Genomic DNA, 22,262 nt, shown 5'->3' with positions numbered 1-22,262 from the left:
TCACCCGACTTAATTCGACTACATTCCATCATCCTCGTTTTGCTTTTGTCGATGTTCATCTTATATCCTCCTTTCAAGACACTGTCCATTCCGTTCAACTGCTCTTCCAGGCTATCCGCTGTCTCTGACAGAATTACAATGTCGTCGGCAAACCTCAAAGTTTTTATTTCTTCTCCATGGATTTTAATACCTACTCCAAATTTTTCTTTTGTTTCCTTCACTGCTTGCTCAATATACAGATTGTATAACATTGGGTATAGGCTACAACACTATCTCACTCGCTTCCGAACCACTGCTTCCCTTTCATGTCCCTCGACTCTTATAACTGCCATCTGGTTTCTGTACAAATTGTAAATAGCCTTTCGCTCCCTTTACTTTACCCCTGCCACCTTCAGAATTTAAAAGAGAGTATTTCAGTCAACATTGTCATAAGCTTTCTACAAATGCTAGAAACGTAGGTTTACCTTTCCTTAATTTAGCTTCTAAGATATGTCGTAGGGTCAGTATTGCCTCACGAGTTGCAATCCAAAATGATGAAATTAATAAAGGGCCAATTAACATTGGAAATTCAATACAATTTCATGCAGATACACGTGTGTTTTCATCATATTACGTTCCAGATGTAATATGTACAAAATAATATGACTAGTGTGGAGTATGGAGCTTAAACGCTAATCTCATGACCAGTGCCAGGTCGTGCTGTGGGTCGCAACGCACAGGTACGTCATTGAAGTGTAAAATTTCTGTTGTGGTTTTTTGGAAATCGCTTACGTAGTAAGCCTTACTACTTGCACATTGTTTTCTCCCAATGGACTATTAAACCGCACTACTGCTACGGTCTCAGGTTCGAATCCTGCCTCAGGCATGGATGTGTGTGATGGTCTTAGGTTAGTTAGGTTTAAGTAGTTCTGTGTTCTAGGGGACTGATGACATCACGTGTTAAATCCCACAGTGCTCAGAGCCATTTGAAGCATTTTTGACTATTAAACACATACAAAGTTTGAAGTAAGTCCGTGACCACAGAATCTTGGTCTTCCCTTATGAGAATAAGCTGATCAATTGTTACCCCTTTACGATGTATGTAGGAGCCGCTGCCATCGCCTTGTTTTGCTGCAGCGCTCTAAGTATGCCACTGGACTGTCGTGCTCGCCGTAGTTGTTCCCTCGCTGAGACGCTTTCCCTTCCCACAGACGCTGGGCAACCACGAGTTCGACGACAAGATCGCCGGCCTGGTGCCCTTCCTGGACAACATCAACTTCCCGATGGTGGTGGCCAACCTGGACATATCGCAGGAGCCGCGCCTCACCGGCAAGTTCAACAAGTCCGTGGTGATCGAGAGGGGCGGCCGGCGGATAGGCATCGTCGGCTACATGCTCAGGAGCACGCCGGTGAGTGGACGCACGCCATTTACTAGCAAATAGCCGTGAGTGTACTCCGTCCCATCTGAATGGAAGTGATAAGTAACTGCCGTGATCGCTGAAATCAATCATTAAGACAACCGGTTTTGGCAGTTCTCTGTTGCCATCTTCGGATCTGCAAAAGATGGGAATGAAAATGGCAGGATACAGCAAGTAACATAACAGTACACACAGTTCAATCAAGATTTGTAACACATCGAATAACACTACACAGTCTTCTCTTTCAGTACAATAACTGGTGCTATGCAATGTGATATGTCTGCGTAAGCAGAAGAAACTAACGATCAAAGTCCGAAAACAATTTATTGGACTGTTCAATTAACTAAAACAAATTCTCCAAGTATAACACCAACACAAAACAGTGATCCATCTTCGAATCACAACTACATACAAGAATAACACAGAAAACAACTGAAATAATTACCTACTAGTCTCCGCCAGAGACTTCTCCGACATACCCAGCCCAATCCAGAGATCAGCGAGAAGGTCCAAGCCGGGCTGCCGGGGCGGCAGCTATCCACGTCTGCTGGCGGTCGATGAACTGACGATATGCGGAAGAGCGCCGGCCTTTATAGCGCTTCGGAGGATGAGCACCTCGGAACTGTTTTCCATCACGTGGTTTGACGTGTGAAAATAGTGCCGGGATCTGCAGCGACCTCTTCCTTATGTTATGTGGGCCGGTAGCGGCCCCTGCTGGCCGCTGGTGTCTTTGTAGTGTTGTTGTTGTGGCCGTTCATCAATATTGCCTGTCGGTTGTGTAGTGCTTCGGTGCGCCTGCAAAGCGGGCAACCCGCGGCTGCAGGCTGTCAGTTTAGTTGCTAGGCGACATGATGTCTGGTGGAGAAGGCCACAGCACAGTGTATATCCGTGTTGATTTCGAGAGCTATTACTATATGTCGGCAAGTCAGTTTTAAAATAACAGCTATGCACACACATGGTGTTGCACAGATTACAAGTGCTGACATTCTTCACTACTTTGCAACTAATAGATCCCAGCATAAACATTCTTAGTGATATACATATATCAGATCGCACAGTCGTGGTACATTACACAAAAGCTACTATCCCATATAATTACATACGCCTAAATTATTATCGTAATATATAAACCAAGACAGTATTCTGAAGTTATAAAAGACTCTCTGTAAAAATCGTAACCAACATTAAAAAAACATAATTCATACATAAAAACCGCTTTATACCATTTGTAATTTTTTATACATTTTATAACAATCCTTAAAAATCCTAACCAAAATCGGTCTTAAGGATTTTTGGTAAAAATCTTTCTTAACATTATGATCATGGCGACACTGGCCGTATTCTGTTACATGATAGTATTTTTGACATTAGCCATTTAGGGTGGATATCACGTGAACATTTTGTTCTAGCACGGACAGTGAGCTGGTAATGCTAGATCTGCGACTCAGTTTAAGTGCGATTTCAATCTCGTATGCTGTAACACAAACAAAACAAAAATTCGGAGTAGGTATTAAAATCCATGGAGATGAAATAAAAACTTTAAGGTTCGCCGATGACATAGTAATTCTGTCAGAGACAGCAAAGGACTTGGAAGAAAAGTTCAACGGAATGGACAGTGTCTTGGAAGGAGAATATAAGATGAACATCAACAAAAGCAAAACGAGGATAATGGAATGTAGTCAAATTAAGTCGGGTGATGTTGAGGGAATTAGATTACGAAATGAGACAAAGTAGTAAATGCGTTTTCCTATTTGAGGAACAAAATAACTGCTGATGGTGCAGGTAGAGAGGATATAAAATGTAGACTGGAAATGGCAAGGAAACCGTTTCTGAAGAAGGGAAATTTTTTAACATCGAGTATAGATTTAAGTGTCAGGAAGTCGGTGGTGGTGGTTAGTGTTTAACGTCTCCTCGACAACGAGGTCATTAGAGACGGAGCGCTAGCTCGGGTTAGGGAAGGATTGGGAAGGAAATCGGCCGTGCCCTTTCAAAGGAACCATCCCGGCTTTTGCCTGAAACGATTTAGGGAAATAACGGAAAACCTTAATCAGGATGCCTGGAGACGGGATTGAACCGTCGTCCTCCCGAATGCGAGTGTGCTAACCACTGCGCCATTTCGCTCGGTGTCAGGAAGTCGTTTTTGAAAGTATTTGTATGGAGTGTAGCCATGTACGGAAGTGAAACATGGACGATAAATAATTTGGACAAGAAGAGAATAGAAGCTTTGGAAACGTGGTTCTACAAAAGAATGCTGAAGATTAGATGGATAGCTCACATAACTAATGAGTGAATAGAATTGAGGAGGAGAAAAATCTATGCCATAACTTGACTAGAAGAAGAGATCGGTTGGTAGGACATTTTCTGAGGCATCAAGGGATCACCAATTTAGTACTGGAGGGCAGCGTGGAGGGTAAAGTCGTAGAGGGAGACCAAGAGATGAATACACTATGCAGATTCAGAAGGATGTAGGTTGCAGTAGGTACTTGGAGATGAAGAAGCTTGCACACGATAGAGTAGCATGGAGAGCTGCTTCAAACCAGTCTCTGGATTGAAGACCACAACAACAACAATGCTGTATTAATTGCACAATGGTTATATTAAACAGGGGGAGAGTGTTCAGTTAAAGATGATGAGACTGCACATAGGCGTGACGCGGCGGAATTTCACCTAGACCTCGAGCAACAATACGTAAACGTCGTAATTGAGAAGGCCGTGTTCTGTTACGTGATGACAGTTTTGACATTAGTCATCTATGGTGAATATCGCATGCACATATTGTTCTAGCACAGGCAGTGAGTTGGTAATGTTATATCTGGGGCTCACTTTCAAATATTGAAATATGTGTGAATTACTAAGGGACCAAACTGCTGAGGGCATCGGTCCCTAGACTTACACACTACTTAAACTGACTTATGCTAAGAACAACACCTACACCCATGCCCGAGGGAGGACTCTAACCTCCGGCGGGAGGGGACGCGCAATCCGTGACATAGCGGCTCACTTTAAGAGCGATAGTGTGATACGACCTCTCCTTTTGTAGGGAAGAGAAACGTAACATATCTGGCGGACAGGGGAGCACCAGAGCACCATTTTGAGACGTTTACTGATGGCGGTGAAGTCTACGGGAAACAGTCTTTGAGTGACATTAGGGGGCATCAGGATGACTAGGGTGGATTTTCTGTCTGGTGCGATGAATGTTAGCTTTCTTTGAAACTGGATGAATATAAGTTAATTTGGACTCGCAGGAGAAACATTCATGAACTATTTGAAAATGGTATTAATGGTATGCTGCGTTACTCAGCCACGTAGATTAAATATGAGGGCGCAACGTTGTGAATTGGTACCAACTGCAACGAGCACGTAAGGTCAAGCGAATGAAATACTATGGTTTGCATGGAGAGTTCTTGGAAACTGTAGCATTCGTGAACACTGATCGAGTTCTTGGGGCTTGTCCAGCTCGAATTAAAGCAATACATTGAAGCCATTCAGAGGCGTGCTGTTTAATTTGTTACCGGTGGTGTTATGAGGGATAAGAAAAGGCTCCTTCGAGGGAATAGGATGATTATTTTGTGAAACGATGTTGAGAAAGTGTACAGAGCAAAGAGGTCCAGTCGCATTAATTTAACCACTGTCAGAAGGCTGAGTAACGACCTTCTGCAGCGCGGACGTGCAGGAAGAAACACAGTGAGATTCTGGACGGTAATAAGTTTCACCGCTGATGATCGATGGCGGTTACAGCCTGATCGTAGCGGCCCCACAGATTCTCAACTGGATTGAATCCCAGGGGGTTCTGTGATCAAGCGAATAAGGTAAACTCATCCTGGAGCTATTCGAACCACGCACATAAACTACGGGCTCTGTGGCACGCTGCATTGTCCTGTTGGTAGTAGGCATCATGCTGAGGAAAAACAAAATGCAGAGGTTGACACGATCCTAAAGTACACTACTGGCCATAAAAATTGCTACACCAAGAAGAAATGCAGGTGATAAACGGGTATTCATTGGACAAACATATTATACTAGAACTAACATGTGATTACATTTTCACGCAATTTTGCTGCATAGATCCTGAGAAATCAGTACCCAGAACAACCACCTCTGGCCGTAATAACGGCCTTGATACGCTTGGGCATTGAGGCAAACAGAGCTTGGATGGCGTGTACAGGTACAGCTGCCCATGCAGCTTCCACACAATACCACAGTTCATCAAGAGTAGTGACTGGCGTATTGTGACGAGCCAGTTGCTCGGTCACCGTTGACCAGACGTTTTCAATTGGTGAGAGATCTGGAGAATGTGCTGGCCAGGGAAACAGTCGAATATTTTCTGTATCCAGAAAGGCCCGTACAGGACCTGCAACACGCGGTCGTGCATTATCCTGATGAAATGTAGGGTTTCGCAGAGATCGAATGAAGGGTAGAGTCACGGGTCGTAACACATCTAAGATGTAACGTCCAGTGTTCAAAGCGCCGTCATTCTGAACGAGAGGTGACCGAGACGTGTAACCAATGGCACCCCATACCATCACGCCGGTTGATACGCCGGTATGGCGATGACGAATACACGCTTCCTCTGTGCGTTCACCGCGATGTCGCCAAACACAGATGCGACCATCACGATGCTCTAAACAGAACCTGAATTCATCCGTAAAAATGACGTTTTGCCATTCGTGCACTCAGGTTCGTCGTTGAGTACACCATCGCAGGCGCTCCTGTCTGTGATGCAGCAATGTCGCAATGCGATAAACCGCAATCGCGATAGGCTACAATCCGATCTTTATCAAAGTCGGAAACGTGATTGTACCCATTTCTCCTCCTTACACAGGGCATCACAACAACGTTTCACCAGGCAACGCCGGTCAACTGCTGTTTGTGTATGAGAAATCGGTTTGAAACTTTCCTCATGTCAGCACGTTGTAGGTGTCGCCACCGGCGCCAACCTTGTGTGAATGCTCTGAAAAGCTAATCATTTGCATATCACAGCATCTTCTTCCTGTCGGTTCAATTTCGCGTCTGTAGCGAGTCATCTTCGTGGTGTAGCAATTTTAATGGCTAGTAGTGTATAAATACATACTTGTGTTGATCCATTCTGCCATCCAGAATGTCGAGATCACGCAGGGAATGCCAAGAAAACAATCCCCCAAAACATAACGCTCTCTCTTCCGGTCTGCATCCATCCGAAGGCTGTTGCAGTGTCGGAAACGCCAAAGGTCATCTAAAAGATGGGGCAAAAAACGTAATTCATTTGAAAAGGCCATCCGTAGATACTCAGTGGGCGTCCAGTTTCGCTATTAGTGTGAAAATTCCAGATTTCGTTGCCGATGAACAGCAGGCATCACAGTCACATGAACCAGCGGCCTCCTGCGGAGGCCCTTACATTGGAGGCCCCTACACAGCAAAGTTCGCAGAACGGTCATTGAGGATACACTACTTGTAGCCCCTTGGTTCGTCTGGGCTGCTCAACAGTTGCACATCTATTCGCCCGTACAGATCTCCGTAGCAATCGTACACACCTGCCATCTTTGACCGGTGATGCACTACAGTTGTCTCGGTGCCGGTTTTCGATAGCAACATTCTGTCATGCGCGGTATACTTTGATCACGGCGTCACGCGAACTGTTTACAAACTGAGCCGTTTCGGAAATGCTTCCACCCTTAGCCCGAAAGCCAATGATCAGACCTTTTGGAATTCACATAAATCGCTCCGTTTCCGCATCACGACAACGACTCCACAACCCCCCCCCCCCCCCCCCCCCCCTGCGACAGATATTGCAAAACGGTTCTAAGCAGTGTGGGACCTAACATCTGGGATCATCAGTCTCCTAGAATTAGAACTAATTAAACCTAACTAACCTAAGGACATCACACACATCTATGCCAGAGGCAGCATTTGAACCTGCGACAGTAGCAGCCGCGTGGTTCCGGACAGCAAAATGGGGACGAGGTTGTACGCGGGCTTAGAAGCAACACTTTTCCCTCGATTTATATGACAGTGGAACAGGAAAGAAATTGTGACGTGAAGCTCAACTCACGATTTTCTCTCATGACATCCTAAAACTTATGGGCAATCAGGTAGATGCAATATTTCTTGCCGGCCGCTGTGGCCGAGTAGTTCTAGGCACTTCAAAAGTGGTTCAAATGACACTGAGCACTATGGGACTTAACAGCTGAGGTCATTAGTCCCCTAGAACTTAGAACTACTTAAACCTAACTAACCTAAGGACATCACACACATCTATGCCCGAGGCAGGATTCGAACATGCGACCGTAGCAGTCACGCGGTTCCGGACTGAAGCGCCTAGAACCGCTAGTTCGAATCCTGTGATGTCCTTACGTTAGTTAGGTTTAAGTAGTTCTAAGTCTGTGACCTCATAGTGCTTAGAGCCATTTGAACCCTTTGCAATATTTCTAAATTTCTGATAAAATTTACTCTTTTCCACACCAACTTTTATTAGTGGAATTACAATCGTATGGCGTATCATACGAAATATGTGACTGGACTGCGACTTTCTCGGTAGTTAGGACGCAGCATCTAACGTAGAATGAAGAGTCTTCGACATGTGGTAGAAGTAAGTTCTGGCATGCCCTATGTAAGTTTGTTGGTGAACTTACTTTTCATTTTGTGTTTAATGACCTGGCAGCGTGCATGGCGGATAATACCCCCTGTGCACAGCACTCATACAACAGAAAATAGAGATGTACAATACTTACACACATACAAAATTACAAATTTTATGTGACATAGGCAAAATTAATTAAAGGATAAGAAGAAAAAACACACAATCTAACAAACGCTACAGAATAAGTCTGTCGCAACACGGTGAATCTTCAAGTGATTAGAGAACACGAACCAAAATATCAGTGAGTTTAAGGTTGTAACTGATGTGAATGTTCACTGATCCAACAGGTAACGTCTGAAGGAGGACTCTGTAATTACGAAATCTGTAACATTATAAAATGAAGCTATTAATGTAGCGCAGTTATTTGACAGACCTATTCCTTCAAAAGAACTTTCTGTGAGCCATGAATTTAATGTTGCATATCACTGAAGGAAAGGATCGAGGCTAAACCCGTGGTACGATATAGTTAAAGATGCTACATCTTCTAATCTTTAGCCAATTTCTACCGTCTTAATTCAAACAGATAGAATAGTTAATTCTCATCGAGAGATTAATTGAGTTCTGTAATAAATTTCAACTAGTAATAGCGAATACTCTGTTCAAGAATCACAAGAGAACGACGTACATTTGGAAAAGGCCGGGTGATACTGGAAGATTTCAGTTAGATTACATCATGGTCAGGCAGAGATTCCGAAATCAGATACTGGACTGTAAGGCTTGCACCGAGCGAGGTGGTGCAGTGGTTAGCACACTGGACTCGCATTCGGAAGGACGACGGTTTAATCCCGTCTCCGGCCATCCTGATTTAGGTTTTCCGTGATTTCCCTAAATCGTTTCAGGCAACTGCCGGGATGGTTCCTTTGAAAGTGCACGGCCGATTTCTTTCCCTAACCCGAGCTTGCGCTCCGTCTCAATGACCTCGTTGTCGACGGGACGTTAAACACTAACCACCACCACCACCATGTAAGGCTTGTCCAGGATCAGATATAGACTCAGATCACAATTTAGTACCAGTTTATTAGTGATGAAGAGTAGGTTGAAGTTTAAGAGACTAGTCATCCAGAATCAATATGATACGGATACGGAAGTACTAAGGGATGATGAGACGCGCTTGAAGTTCTCTAAGGCTGTAGATACAGCAATGAGGAATAGCTCACTAGGCAGTATAGTGTGAGAGAAATGGACATCTCTAAAAAGGGCAGTCACAGAAGTTGGAGAGAAAAATATAGATTCAAACAAGTTAATCATGGGTAAGACAAAAAATATTTCGCTGATCGATGAAAGAAGGAAGTACAAAAATGTTCAGTGAAATTAAGATATACAGAAATGCAGGTCGCTAAAGAATGAAGTAAATAGGAAATGTAGGGAAGCTGAGACGAAATGGATGCATGAAAAATGTGAAGAAATCGAAAAACGAATGATAGATCGATGGACTGACTCAACATATAGGGAAGTCAAAACGACCATCGATGAAATTAAAAGCAAGGGTAGTAACATTAAGAGTGCAACGGGAATTTCACTGTTAAATGCCCTGGAGAGAGCGGACGGGTGGAAAGATTATATTGAAGGCCTCTGTGAGGGGTAAGATTTGTCTGACGTGATAGAAGAAGAAACAGGAGTCGATTTAGAAGAGATAGAGGATCCAGTATTAGAATCAGAATTTAAGAGAGCTTTGGAGGACGTAAGATCAAATAAGGTAGAAGGGACAGATAACATTCCATCAGAATTTCTAAAATCATGGAGAGAAGTTGCAATGAAACGACTATTCACTTTGGTGTGCAGAATGTATGAGTCTGGTGACATGCCCTCTGACTTTCGGAGAAACATCATCCACACGATTCCGAAGACGGCAAAAGCTAACAAGTGTGAGAATTATTCCACAGTCAGCTTAACAGCTCATGCATCCAAGTTGCTGGCAAGAATAATACACAGAAGAATGGAAAAGAAAATTGACGATGTGTTAGATGGCGATTAGTTTGATTTCAGGAAAGGCAAAGGCGCCAGAGAGGCATTTCTGACATTGCGGCTGATAATGGAAGCAAGACTAAATAAAAAACAAGAAACGGTCATAGGATTTGTCGACGTAGAAAAAGCGTTCGACAATGTGAAATGGCGCAAGATGTTCGAAAGTCTGAGAAAAATAGGGGAGACGGCAATACAGATTATGTACAAGAGCCAAGAGGGAATAATGATTGTGGACGACTAAGAATGAAGTGCTCGGATTATAAAGGCCGGCCGCGGTGGTCTAGCGGTTCTAGGCGCTCAGTCCGGAACCGCGCGACTGCTACGGTCGCAAGTTCGAATCCTGCCTCGGGCATGGATGTATGTAATGTCCTTACGTTAGTTAGGTTTAAGTAGTTCTAAGTTGTGGGCGACTGCTGACCATAGATGTTAAGTCCCATAGTGCTCAGAGCCATTTGATTATAAAGGATGTAAGACAGGGATGTAGTTTTGCACCCATATTATTCAATCTGTACGTTGAAGAAGCAATGATAAAAATAAAAGAAAGGTTTAAAATTCAAGGTGAAAGGATATCAGTGATACGATACGCTGATAGCATTGCTATCATGAGTGAAAGTGAAGAAGAATTACACTAACTGCTGAACGGAATGAACAGTCTAATGAGTACAGAATATGGATTGAGAGTAAATCGAAGAAAGATGAAAGTATTGAGAAGTAGCAGAATTGAGAACAGCCAGAAACTTAACATCAGAATTGACGGTAACGAAGAAGAGGAAGTTAAGGAATTCTCATATCTAGGGAGCAAAACAACCAATGACGGGCGGAGCAAGGAGGACATCAAAAGCAGACGAGCACTGGCAGAAGGGGCATTCCTGGTCAAGGAAGTCTACTGGTATCTAACGTAGGCATTAATTTGAGGAAGAATATACGTTTGGAGCACAGCAATGTATGGTAGTGAAACATGGACTGTGAGAAAATAGGAACAGAAGAGAATCGAAGCATTTGAGATGTGGTGCTGCAGACGAATGCTGAAAATTAGGTGGATTGATAGGGTAAAGAATGACGAGATTCTGCACGGAGTCGAAGAGGAAAGGAACATGTGGAAAACACTGACAAGGAGAACGGGCAGGACTATAGGACATCTGGTAAGACATCAGGGAATGACTATATCTCATCGATATGTATGCACATATTAGATGACTAACAGTAAACCTACCCCATCGCCGCCACCTCCACCGTCGATTCTTTAAAGAATCGATCTCCCACCTGTAAAACTTTACAAATGAAGTAATGTTTTAAATATTTGATGTTAAGCATATAATCCTTTATGGTTGAAGACGTAAAATTCTGTGCTGGTTTCGTTGGTTTCGGATTATCGCTCATCCAGTGGCTATCGATGTTCGGCAGGATGAAATAATGGGAAATAGTAACAGCAATTCCGTTACAAACGATACGTAGTATAATTTATTTGCCAAATGCATCAGTAGTAGGGTACCTCAGATTTCTGTACAAATTATAATATCAGTTATAATTACAATCATCTTTATTTCTCTGAACTCGGAAATCATAGGCCCAATATAGTAGTGTCATAGGAGAAATTCCAAGAGAGTTTTTTTAATTTCTGTATACATTTATACAACCGATATTGATAAACGTTTACATTTTGCTGAAAATTTAGTTTTTCTCTTAAATTATGTTGTGTAAAGTGATAGATTTCAGCTTCAGTGTCATATGTGGATACGGTGTGCAAAATGGGTACCGAATTGGGTTATTGATAATGAAATAATAAATTAAAACGTCATGCTTGACGGTGAAGGCTTACCGCATGAAAAAGAACATTTAGTAAGCGATAAAATGTTCTCCTTTCACTAATTTGTGTGACTGTAAAAGCCGGCCGCTGTGGCAGTGCGGTTCTAGACGCTACAGTCTGGAACCGCGCGACCGCTACGGTCGCAGGTTCGAATCCTGCCACGGGCATAGATGATGTCCTTAGGTTAGTTAGGTTTAAGTAGTTCTAAGTTATAGGGGACTGATGACCTCAGAAGTTAAGTCCCATAGTGCTCAGAGCCATTTGTACCATTTTATGACTGTAAGCAAAGTTCGAAATGATGTTTAAAGTTTATTGGAGGTTGTCAAGTGCTCTCATTATAAAACACTGGATGAATATGTCCTGTGTAATTTGCCTGCCACGAATAATGTTGTCTCCTGATATATACACAGTTTCTCGCTTTACTACTGCACCTGGCCAACGTAGCAGTAATACCTCTAAAGAGTGGATTATGGCAACATTTTCAATTTTTTAATTCGGTCAATAATTACGTGAAGTAGTAAAAGTCAAATTATTGTTGCCTTGTAGCCATCTGATAAGCAACCTTTAAATGATACCAGGTGATCGTTTTGCCGTTTAATATTATGCAGGGTGGTCCATTGATAGTGACCGGGCCAAATATCTCACGAAATAAGCATAAAACGAAAAAACTACAAAGAACGAAACTTGTCTAGCTTGAAGGGGTAAACCAGATGGCGCCATGGTTGGCCCGCTAGATGGCGCTGCCATAGGTCACACAGATATCAACTACGATTTAAAAAAAAAAAATAGGAAACCCCATTTTTTATTACATATTCGTGTAGTACGTAAAGAACGTTTTAGTTGGACCACTTTTTTTCTTCGTGATAGATGGCGCTGTCATAGTCACAACCGTGTAAGTACGTGCTATCATGTAACATTCCGTCAGTGCGGACGGTATTTGCTTCGTGTTACATTACCCGTGTTAAAATGGACCGTTTACCAATTGCGGAAAAGATTGATATCGTGTTGATGTATGGCAATTATTATCAAAATGCCCAACGGCGTGTGCTATGTATGCTGCTCGGTATCCTTGACGACATCATTCAAGTGTCCGGACCATTCGCTGATAGTTACGTTATTTAAGGAAACGGAAAGTGAGTAGCCACATGTGAAACGTCAACGACGACCTGCAACAAATTTCGTGAGATATTTGGACCGGTCACGGTCAATGGACCACTCTGTAGATTACTGTCATATTATGAAGTTCTCTTTACCCACAGGACATTGCCAGCACGGAAAAGCTGATCTTTCTGGACGAAGCGGAAAGCCTGGCGGAGGAAGCCAAGCGACTGAAAGAGGACGGCGTCGATATCATCATCGGTCTGTCCCACAGTGGACTCGACGTGGATCGCCAGGTGGCCGCCAAGGTCGCAGAGGTGGACATCATCGTGGGCGGACACTCCCACACGCTGCTCTACACAGGTGACTGGCCGCAAGCGGCACTGTGTGCTACCCGCTACAGCGTTCTTACAGAAATAACAATGTTTTTAAAAATGAACGGTACACGTTACATAGTTTACATATAACACCTTACTCAAACATATTGACATTCTTCGATTATACAATTACAAATACGAGGGTCACTCCAAAAGAAATGCACACTATTTTTTTTTTAAATCCATATTTTATTCTACATGTGTGAAAGTTTTACGGTGTGTAGATACATCCTTTAGGAACAATATTTTCATTTCTCCACATAATTTCCATCCCTCTCAACTGCCTTACGCCATCTTGGAACCAGCGCCTGTATACCCGCACGGCAAAATTCTGGACCAACCTGCTGGAGCCACTGTTTGGAAGCGTACACAAGGGAGTCGTCATCTTCAAACATTGATCCACGAAGAGAGTCTTTCAGTTTCCAAAAGAGATGACAGTCATAGGACTGTAAGGCGGGTGTTTCAGTGTTGTCCGTCCGAGTTTTGTGATCGCTTCCATGATTTTCTGACTAACATGGGGCCGTACGTTGTCGTGCAACAGCAAAACATCCTGCTTTTGCCGATGTGGTCGAACATGACTCAGTCGAGCTTGAAGCTTCTTCAGTGTCGTCACATATGCATCAGAATTTTTGGTGGTTCCACTTGGCGTGATGTCCACAAGCAAGAGTCCTTCGGAATCTAAAAACATCGTAGCCATAACTTTTCCAGCAGAAGGTATGGTTTTCAATTTTCTTTTCTTGGGTTAATTTGCATGATGTCACTCAATTGACTGCCTCTTCGTCTCTGATGAAAAATGATGGAGCCATGTTTCATCACCTGTCACAATTCTTCCAAGAAATTCATCTCGATCATTCTCGTACTGTTCCAAAAGTTCGCTGCATACAGTTTTTCTTGTTTCTTTGTGAGCCACTGTCAACATCCTACGAACCCACCTAGCACAAACCTTTTTTAAGACCAACATTTTCAGTATTCTGCAAACACTTCCTTCCCCTATCCCAACGTAGCGTGACAATTCGTTCACTGTGATGCGTCTGTCAGCAGTCACCAATTCGTTAACTCTCTGCACATTGTCTGCAGTGTGTGCGATACGAGGCCTGCCACTGCGAGGACAATCCTCAATATTGCCGTGACCGCTTTCATCACGTAACCTGCTTGCCCACCGACTAACTGTACTGCGATCGACAGCAGCATCTCCATACACCTTTTTCAACCTCTTATGGATGTTTCCCACTGTCTCGTTTACACATCACAGGAATTCTATGACAGCACGTTGCTTCTGACGAACGTCAAGTGTGGCAGCCAAGCCGCGCGGGATTAGCCGAGCGATCTAGGCGCTGCAAATGGTTCAAATGGCTCTGAGCGCTATGGGACTTAACTACTGTGGTCATCAGTCCCCTAGAACTTAGAACTACTTAAACCTAACCAGCCTAAGGACATCACACACATCCATGCCCAAGGCAGGAGTCGAACCTGCGACCGTAGCAGTCTAGGCGCTGCAGTCATGGACTGTGCGGCTGGTCCCGGCGGAGGTTCGAGTCCTCCCTCGGGCATGGGTGTGTGTGTGTCTGTCCTTAGGATAATTTAGGTTAAGCAGTGTGCAATCTTATGGACTGATGACCATAGCAGTTAAGTCCCATAAGATTTCACACACATTTGAACTTTTTTTTTTTTTGTAGCAGCCATCTTGAAGACATGCTGTGACGGCGCCACTCACTTTAGCAGGTTGAACTAAGTTTGAAAACAAGCGGGAAGGATGCATCTACACACTGTAAAACTTTCACACATGCGGAATGAAAACTGAATTTTTTCAAAAATAGTGTGCATTTCTTTTGGAGTGACCCGCGTACTTACACAGGGGCCTACCTGTGAAGGAATATATAGTGGGGTGACAAAAGACATGGGCTACCTTCTAATATCCTGTCAGATTTCCTTTGCCCGGCCTAGCGCAGCAACCCGACGTGGTATGGACTCAACAAGTCATTGGAGGTTCCCTGCAGAAAAAGTGTAGTCGTGCTACTTCTATAGCCGTCCATAATTGTGAAATTGTTGCCGGTAAAGGATTCTGTGTACGAACTGAGCTCTCGATTATGTCCCATAAATGTTCAATGGGATTCGTGTCAGACTATCGGAGAGATCAGATCATCCGCTCTAATTGTCCAGAATGTTCTTCTTGTGGCCTGGTGACATTGCTAATTGTCATTCATAACAGTTCTTGTTTGGCTGCAAGTAGTCAACAAGCGACCGAACATTTAACATTTCCAGTCAATGATCGGTTCACTTGGACCAGAGCACCCTGTCCATTTCATATAACACAGCCCACACAATTTGGAGTCACCACCAGGTTGCACAGAGCCTTCTTGACAACTTGGATCCATCGCTTCGTGCAGTCTGCGCCACACTCGAACGCTATCATTAGCTCTTACCAACTGAAATCTGGAGTCACCTGACTAGGCCATGGTTTTTCAGTCGTGTAAGGTCCAACCGAAGCCCAGGAGATGGCGCTGGAAATTATGTTGTGCTACATCTACATCTACATCAACATGGACACTTTGTAAATCACATTTAAATGCCTGGCAGAGGGTTCATAGAACCACCTTCACAATTCTCTATTATTCCAATCTCGCATAGTGCGCGAAAAGAATGAACACCTATATCTTTCCGTATGAGCTCTGATTTCCATTATTTTATCGTGCTTATATTTTCCCCTTCCTGCGACAATGAATTCACGGTGTTCTTATTTAAATTTCCAGGAGTGTATGTTCTAAAATCCTGCTGCATATCGACATTCACAATAAGGGCTTGTAATTTAGTGGATTACTCCTACTACCTTTCTTGAATATTAGTGTGACCTGTGCAACTTTCCAGTCTTAAGGGTGTGGAACTTTCGTCGAGCGAACGGTTGTATATGATTGTTAAGTATGGGGCTAATGCATAAAAAAAAGGCTCTGAGCACTATGGTCATCAGTTCCCTAGAACTTAGAACTACTTAAACATAACTAACCTAAGGACATCACACACATCCATGCCCGAGGCAGGATTCGAACCTGCGACTGTAGCAGTCGCACGGTTCTGGACTGCGCGCCTAGAACCGCGAGACCACCGCGGCCGGCCGCTAATGCATCAGCATACTCTGATAGGAACCTAATTAGTAAACAATCTGGATTAGGCGACTTGCTTTTATTAAGTGATTTAAGTTACTTCACTACTCCGAGGATACTTAATTCTACGTTACTCATGTTGGCAGCTGTTCTCGATTCGAAATCTGGAATATTTACTTCGTCTTCTTTTGTGTTAGCAAAGGCAGTCGCGTCAGTCGTCTGTTGTCGCAGCCCAGTAACGCCAATTATCGCCGCACTGCCCTAACGGATAAGTTCGTCTTATGTCCCACATTCTTTTCTGCACGGTGTTCCTTGTTTGTTAGCACTGACAACTCTACGCAATCGCTGCTACTCTCGGTCTTTAAGTGAAGGCCCTCGGTCACTGCGTTCTCTGTAGTGAGAGGTAATGTCTGAAATTCCATGTTCTCGGCACACACGACATTGAGTTTGTCCGAATACTGAATTCCCTAACGGCTTTCACAACGGAATGACCCATGCATCTAGCACCAACTATCTTTCCATGCTAAAGTACAGGGCTATTACAAATGATTGAAGCACTTTCATAAATTGACTGTAGCTCCATTCATTGACATATGGACCCGACACACTACAGATACGTAGAAAAAGTCATAAAGTTTTGTTCGGCTGAAGCCGCACTTCAGGTTTTTGCCGCCAGAGCGCTCGAGAGCGCAGTGAGACAAAATGGCGACAGGCGCCGAGAAAGCGTATGTCTTGCTTGAAATGCACTCACACCAGTCAGTCATAACAGTGCAACGCCACTTCAGGACGAAGTTCAACAAAGATCCACCAACTGCTAACTCCATTCGGCGATGGTATGCGCAGTTTAAAGCTTCTGGATGCCTCTGTAAGGGGTAATCAACGGGTTGGCCTGCAGTTGGAACGTCCCCTCAGAAAAATTGTACACGACTGGTCTATATGAAACGTCCTCTTAGAACAATTTATACACGACTGTGCTTAAACTGACACACAATATCTTTAGCGCAACGCAATCTGACTTCCAAAAATCCCTACGAAAGAATGGCCCTGATTAACATTAACCTATACGTTTCACAAATCACTTACCTCACAAAAATCTTCGTTACTCGAACTACTGCAATACAGCGAGCACCACTACTGCCAGCTAAATAAAAGTTTCAAACTACGGAAGGCACTAACTACTGATAGGTATAGTTAGCAAATGAAAGATTTTAATAGAGAACAAACAGTGTATTTACCTTAATAGTCAAAATATATATGATAGTTCATGACATCCAGTCTTACAAATTACAAAACTCTGCCATCTCTCTCCCCACGTCCACCACTGCTGGCGGCTCACCTCCAACTGCGCAACGCTACGCGCTGTTAGCATCCAGCTGCCGCTGCCCAACACTACAATGGCAGACAACAATGCAGACTAAACACAGACTGCACACGGCACAGCCAGTGATTTTTTCATACCGAGCGCTATGTGGCGTTACCAATAAGAAAACCTAAACAGCCTACTTACACAGTGAGCGAAGGAACGGTTGAACGCGTGCGGGCAAGTTTCACGCGGAGCCCGCAGAAGTCGACGAATAAAGCAAGCATGGAGCTAAGCGTACCACAGCCGACGGTTTGCAAAATCTTACGGAAAAGGCTAAAGCAGAAGCCTTACCGTTTACAATTGCTACAAGCCTTGACACCCGATGACAAAGTCAAACGCTTTGAATTTCGGCGCGGTTGCAACAGCTCATGGAAGAGGATGCGTTCAGTGCGAAACTTGTTTTCAGTGATGAAGCAACATTTCTTTTCTTAATGGTGAAGTGAACAGACACAATGTGCGAATCTGGGCGGTAGAGAATTCTCACGCATTCGTGCAGCAAATTCGCAATTCACCAAAAGTTAACATGTTTTGTGCAATCCACGGTTTAAAGTTTACGGCCCCTTTTTCTTGTGCGAAAAAAAACGTTACAGGTCACGTGTATCTGGACATGCTGGAAAATTGGCTGATGCCACAACTGGAGCCCGACAGCGCCGACTTCATGTTTCAACAGGATGGTGCTCCACCGCACTTCTATCATGATGTTCGGCAATTCTTAAACAGGAAATTGGAAAACCGATGGATCGGTCGTGGTGGAGATCATGATCAGCAATTCATGTCATGGCCTCCACGCTCTCCCGACTTAACCCCATGCGATTTCTTTCTGTGGGGTTATGTGAAAGATTCAGTGTTTAAACCTCCTGTACCAAAAAAACGTGCCAGAACTGCGAGCTCGCATCAACGATGCTTTCGAACTCATTGATGGGGACATGCTGCGCCGAGTGTGGGAGGAACTTGATTATCGGCTTGATGTCTGCCGAATCACTAAAGGGGCACATATCGAACATTTGTGAATGTCTAAAAAAACTTTTTGAGTTTTTGTATGTGTGTACAAAGCATTGTGAAAATATCTCAAATAATAAAGTTATTGCAGAGCTGTAAAATCGATTCAATCATTTGTAATAACCCTGTATGTTAACTCCTGTCGTGAGACCACAATCACGTAGGAAACCTTTTCACATGAATCACCTTGAGTGCAAATGGCAGCTTCGGCAAAGCACTGTCCTTTAATACATTGTGTACACGACATCACTGCCACCTTCATATGTGCATATCACTAACTCATGATTTTCTGTCACCTCAGAGTACGCAGCTTGACACATAAAGAAAGAGGTACAGGAAACGAAATGTAACTTCTGGGTTGAAAGGGTGAGTGTTTTGGTGATTACAAAATAGTAAAATTCAGAAAGAGCTAGGCAGTATGAGCCCATTCAACAGTATGAACGTTGCACCCTCTCTGTTCTGGATTCATGCACTGATTCGGTTGTGAAGAGCATCATACAGCCTACTCCTGAGGAAAACTGGCCCAACAGCTGTTGTAACTGGTCCTTGATATCGTGGATACTGCCTCAGGGATGAAGCTGAGGTCGCAGCTGCTCCATCAGCGATCGTTCTAGAGAGCACCTAAGAATCACACAGACAGTTAATAGACGAATTTCCATTTGTGTATGGGCATTGTCCTGTTGAAAAATTGCATCATGATATTGTCGCATGAGGACGCAGGATGTCTGTGACGTTCTGTTTTTCCATCAGTTATCTCAGTCACTACCAGCTGTAACCGAAAGATATATGCACTGGCAACCAAACCGCTGTGCTTCTCCAAAACATTGTAGGGATGGGACGCCTCTTCAGGTCATCGCCATTCTCGCCGACGATGATCATCCTGTGGTGGAGTGAACCGCACTCGTCGCTGAAAACGATGTGATGCCATTCGTCAGGAGGCTCTGCTTCCCACGCATGGCAGCACTTCAAAAGCAGCAGTTTGTGTTGTGTTATAGGCAGCCTATTGTGGGACGGTAATTCCTTAGTCCGGCTGCTACTAGCTTTCCGTGTTGTAGGGGCGACACATTGAGCTGACAAAATTCATTGGATAGCGATATGGACAAAGACAGATGGTTGCAGTTTCGCGAACACGAGAAATGGAAGGGCAGTGCATTGGCGGAGCTGTCATTGCTACTCAGGTGATTCATACGAAACGGTTTCCGATGTGATTATGGCCTCACGACGGAAGTTAACAGACTTTGAACGCGGAATGGTAGTTACAGCAAGACGCATGGGACATTCCATTTCTGAAATCGGTTGGAAATTCAATATTCCGATGTCCATAAAGTGAAGACTGTGCCAAGAATAGCAAATTTCAGGTATCAACTGTAATCACGGAAAACTCAGTGGCTGACAGCCTTTACTTAATAATTACCGATTGTAGCGGCGTTTGCGTAGAGTTGTCAGTACAAACAGACAACCAAAACTGCGTGAAAAAACCGCGGAAATCAGTATGGGACTACGATGTACGAATACGTCAGCACAGTGCAGTGAAATCTGGCGTTCAAGAGCTGAGGCAGCAGATGACCGATGCGAGTGCCTTAGTGAACAGCACAAAACCGCCTGCAGCGCCTCTTCTGGGGTCTTGAGCACATCGGATGGCCGCTAGACGACTGGAAAACCGTGACCTTCTCGGGTGAGTCTCGACTTCAGTTGGTAAGAGCTGATGGTAGTGTTCGAGGGCAGCGCAGACCCAACGAAGTCGTGGACCCTTGTTGTCAACAAGGCACTGTGCAAGCCGTTATTGGCTCCATAATTGGATGGGTTGTGTTTAGATGGAGTGGAGTTGGTCCTGTGGCGCAGATAAACGATGGGACTTAACATTTGAGGTCATGTCCCCTAGACTTAGAACTACCTAAACCTAACTAACCTAAGGACATCACACACATCCATTCCCGAGGCAGGGTTCGAACCTGTGACCGTGGCAGCAGCGCGGTTCCGGACTGAAGCGCCTAGAACCGCTCGGCCACTCTGGCCGGCTCAGCTCGACCAGAGGATCCAGTCCATTCGATGTAAACACAGGCCACACCATTATGGATTCACCACCCAGTTGGCACATTGCCTTCTTGACAACCTCGGTATACGGCTTCGTGGGGTCTGCACAACACTCGAACCTTACCATCAGCTCTTACCAAGTGGAATCAGAACCCCTCTGAGGAGGTCACGGTTTTCCAGTTGTCTGGGTTGCAACCGATATGGTCACGAGCCCAGGACAGGGGCTGCAGACAATGAAGTGCTATTATCAAAGGAACTCGCGTCGGTCGTCTGGTGCCACAGCCTATTAACGCAACATTTCGCCTCACTTGTCTGATGGATAAGTTCGTCGTATGTCCCACAATGATTTCTGCCCTTATTTCACGCAGTGTTGCATGTCCGTTAGCGCTGACCACTCTACACAAACGCCGCTGCTCTCGGTCGTTAAGTAGACGCCGTCAGCCGCTGCGTCGTCCGTGATGAGAGATAATGCTTGACATTCAGAAGTGTCAGCACTCTCTTTACACTGTATATTTAAGAATACTGAATTCCCCAACGATTTCCGAAATAGAATATTCCATGCGTCTAGTTCCAACTACCTATCCGTGTTGAAAGGCTATTAATTCCTGTCGTGCGGCCTTGATAACGTATGAAAGCTTTTCACATGATGCACTGCCCTTTTATACCTTGTGTACGCGATAGTATTGCAATCTGTGTATGGGCATATCGATATCCAATGACTTTTGCCACCTCAGTACAATGCAGTGTATTTCAAACAAAGAGACAGAGACAGAACCACGATAACGTATGGATCTCAAACCCATATGCCATATATAACAAGTTTTATAATAATGTTTTCTAATTAATATTTGCCTGTAATGTTAGAACTATTGTACCAGAATTACGTACCATTTACTTACAGTTACCCGACGAAGTCTATTTCCTGAAATTGGCCTATTGTAACTAATGAAACGATGTGACTTAGGAACGTTTTAGGAGTTGTAACTACATTGTTACTTTTTTACTTGTTGAAAAAAAATGTAAATTGCATAGATGTTTTTTAACTTTGTTTCTAGATCTGAGTATCCAAAATTTTATCCAAACTGTTCAGTAGAAAGAGTGTGCAAAATAAACGATAAAAATGGATAAGAATATATTTTAGGGGCCGGTACCCCACATCCCTCGTGTATTTGGAAAATGCCACATTACCACCTTGAGCTGCTGGTATAATACTTCACTTATACAACCAGTTTCAGCCATCTGACCGTCATCAGGTTCCTAAAAGTATTAACAGAATCATCTTAGGCGAAATATAAACTCTTTATTGTCGGGTGATAAAACCGTGAGCATTACGCTGTCATCACAACACAGTGGCTCCGAATCTGGGGGTATTTACCCCCCGAGGGGAGAGATAAAAACGAAACTATTCGATTCTGTTTCAGTCACTCAACTAAATTATTTACGAAAGATCATTGGCATTGTAATACTGATTATATAAGTTATCAATAGTTAGTTTTTCTCAGTTAGTA

The 22,262-nt window shown here is 43.9% G+C and overlaps 1 protein-coding gene across 1 annotated transcript in view; it reads left to right on the top strand.

Moving 5' to 3' along the window:
* Positions 1-22,262, top strand: part of LOC126335182 (apyrase-like) — a 155,977-nt gene that overhangs the window by 75,351 nt on the left and 58,364 nt on the right. Inside the window, exons 2-3 of the mRNA XM_049998176.1 lie at positions 1,191-1,388; positions 13,045-13,246. Of these exons, the coding sequence (XP_049854133.1) occupies positions 1,191-1,388; positions 13,045-13,246 (400 nt within the window). The remainder of the gene's footprint in view (positions 1-1,190; positions 1,389-13,044; positions 13,247-22,262) is intronic.

Source organism: Schistocerca gregaria, chromosome 2 (genome assembly GCF_023897955.1).
Source record: "Schistocerca gregaria isolate iqSchGreg1 chromosome 2, iqSchGreg1.2, whole genome shotgun sequence".
In the NCBI taxonomy this organism is placed as follows: domain Eukaryota; kingdom Metazoa; phylum Arthropoda; class Insecta; order Orthoptera; family Acrididae; genus Schistocerca; species Schistocerca gregaria.
Note: the sequence above shows the minus strand (reverse complement) of the source record. Positions and strands in the feature narration are given on the sequence as shown.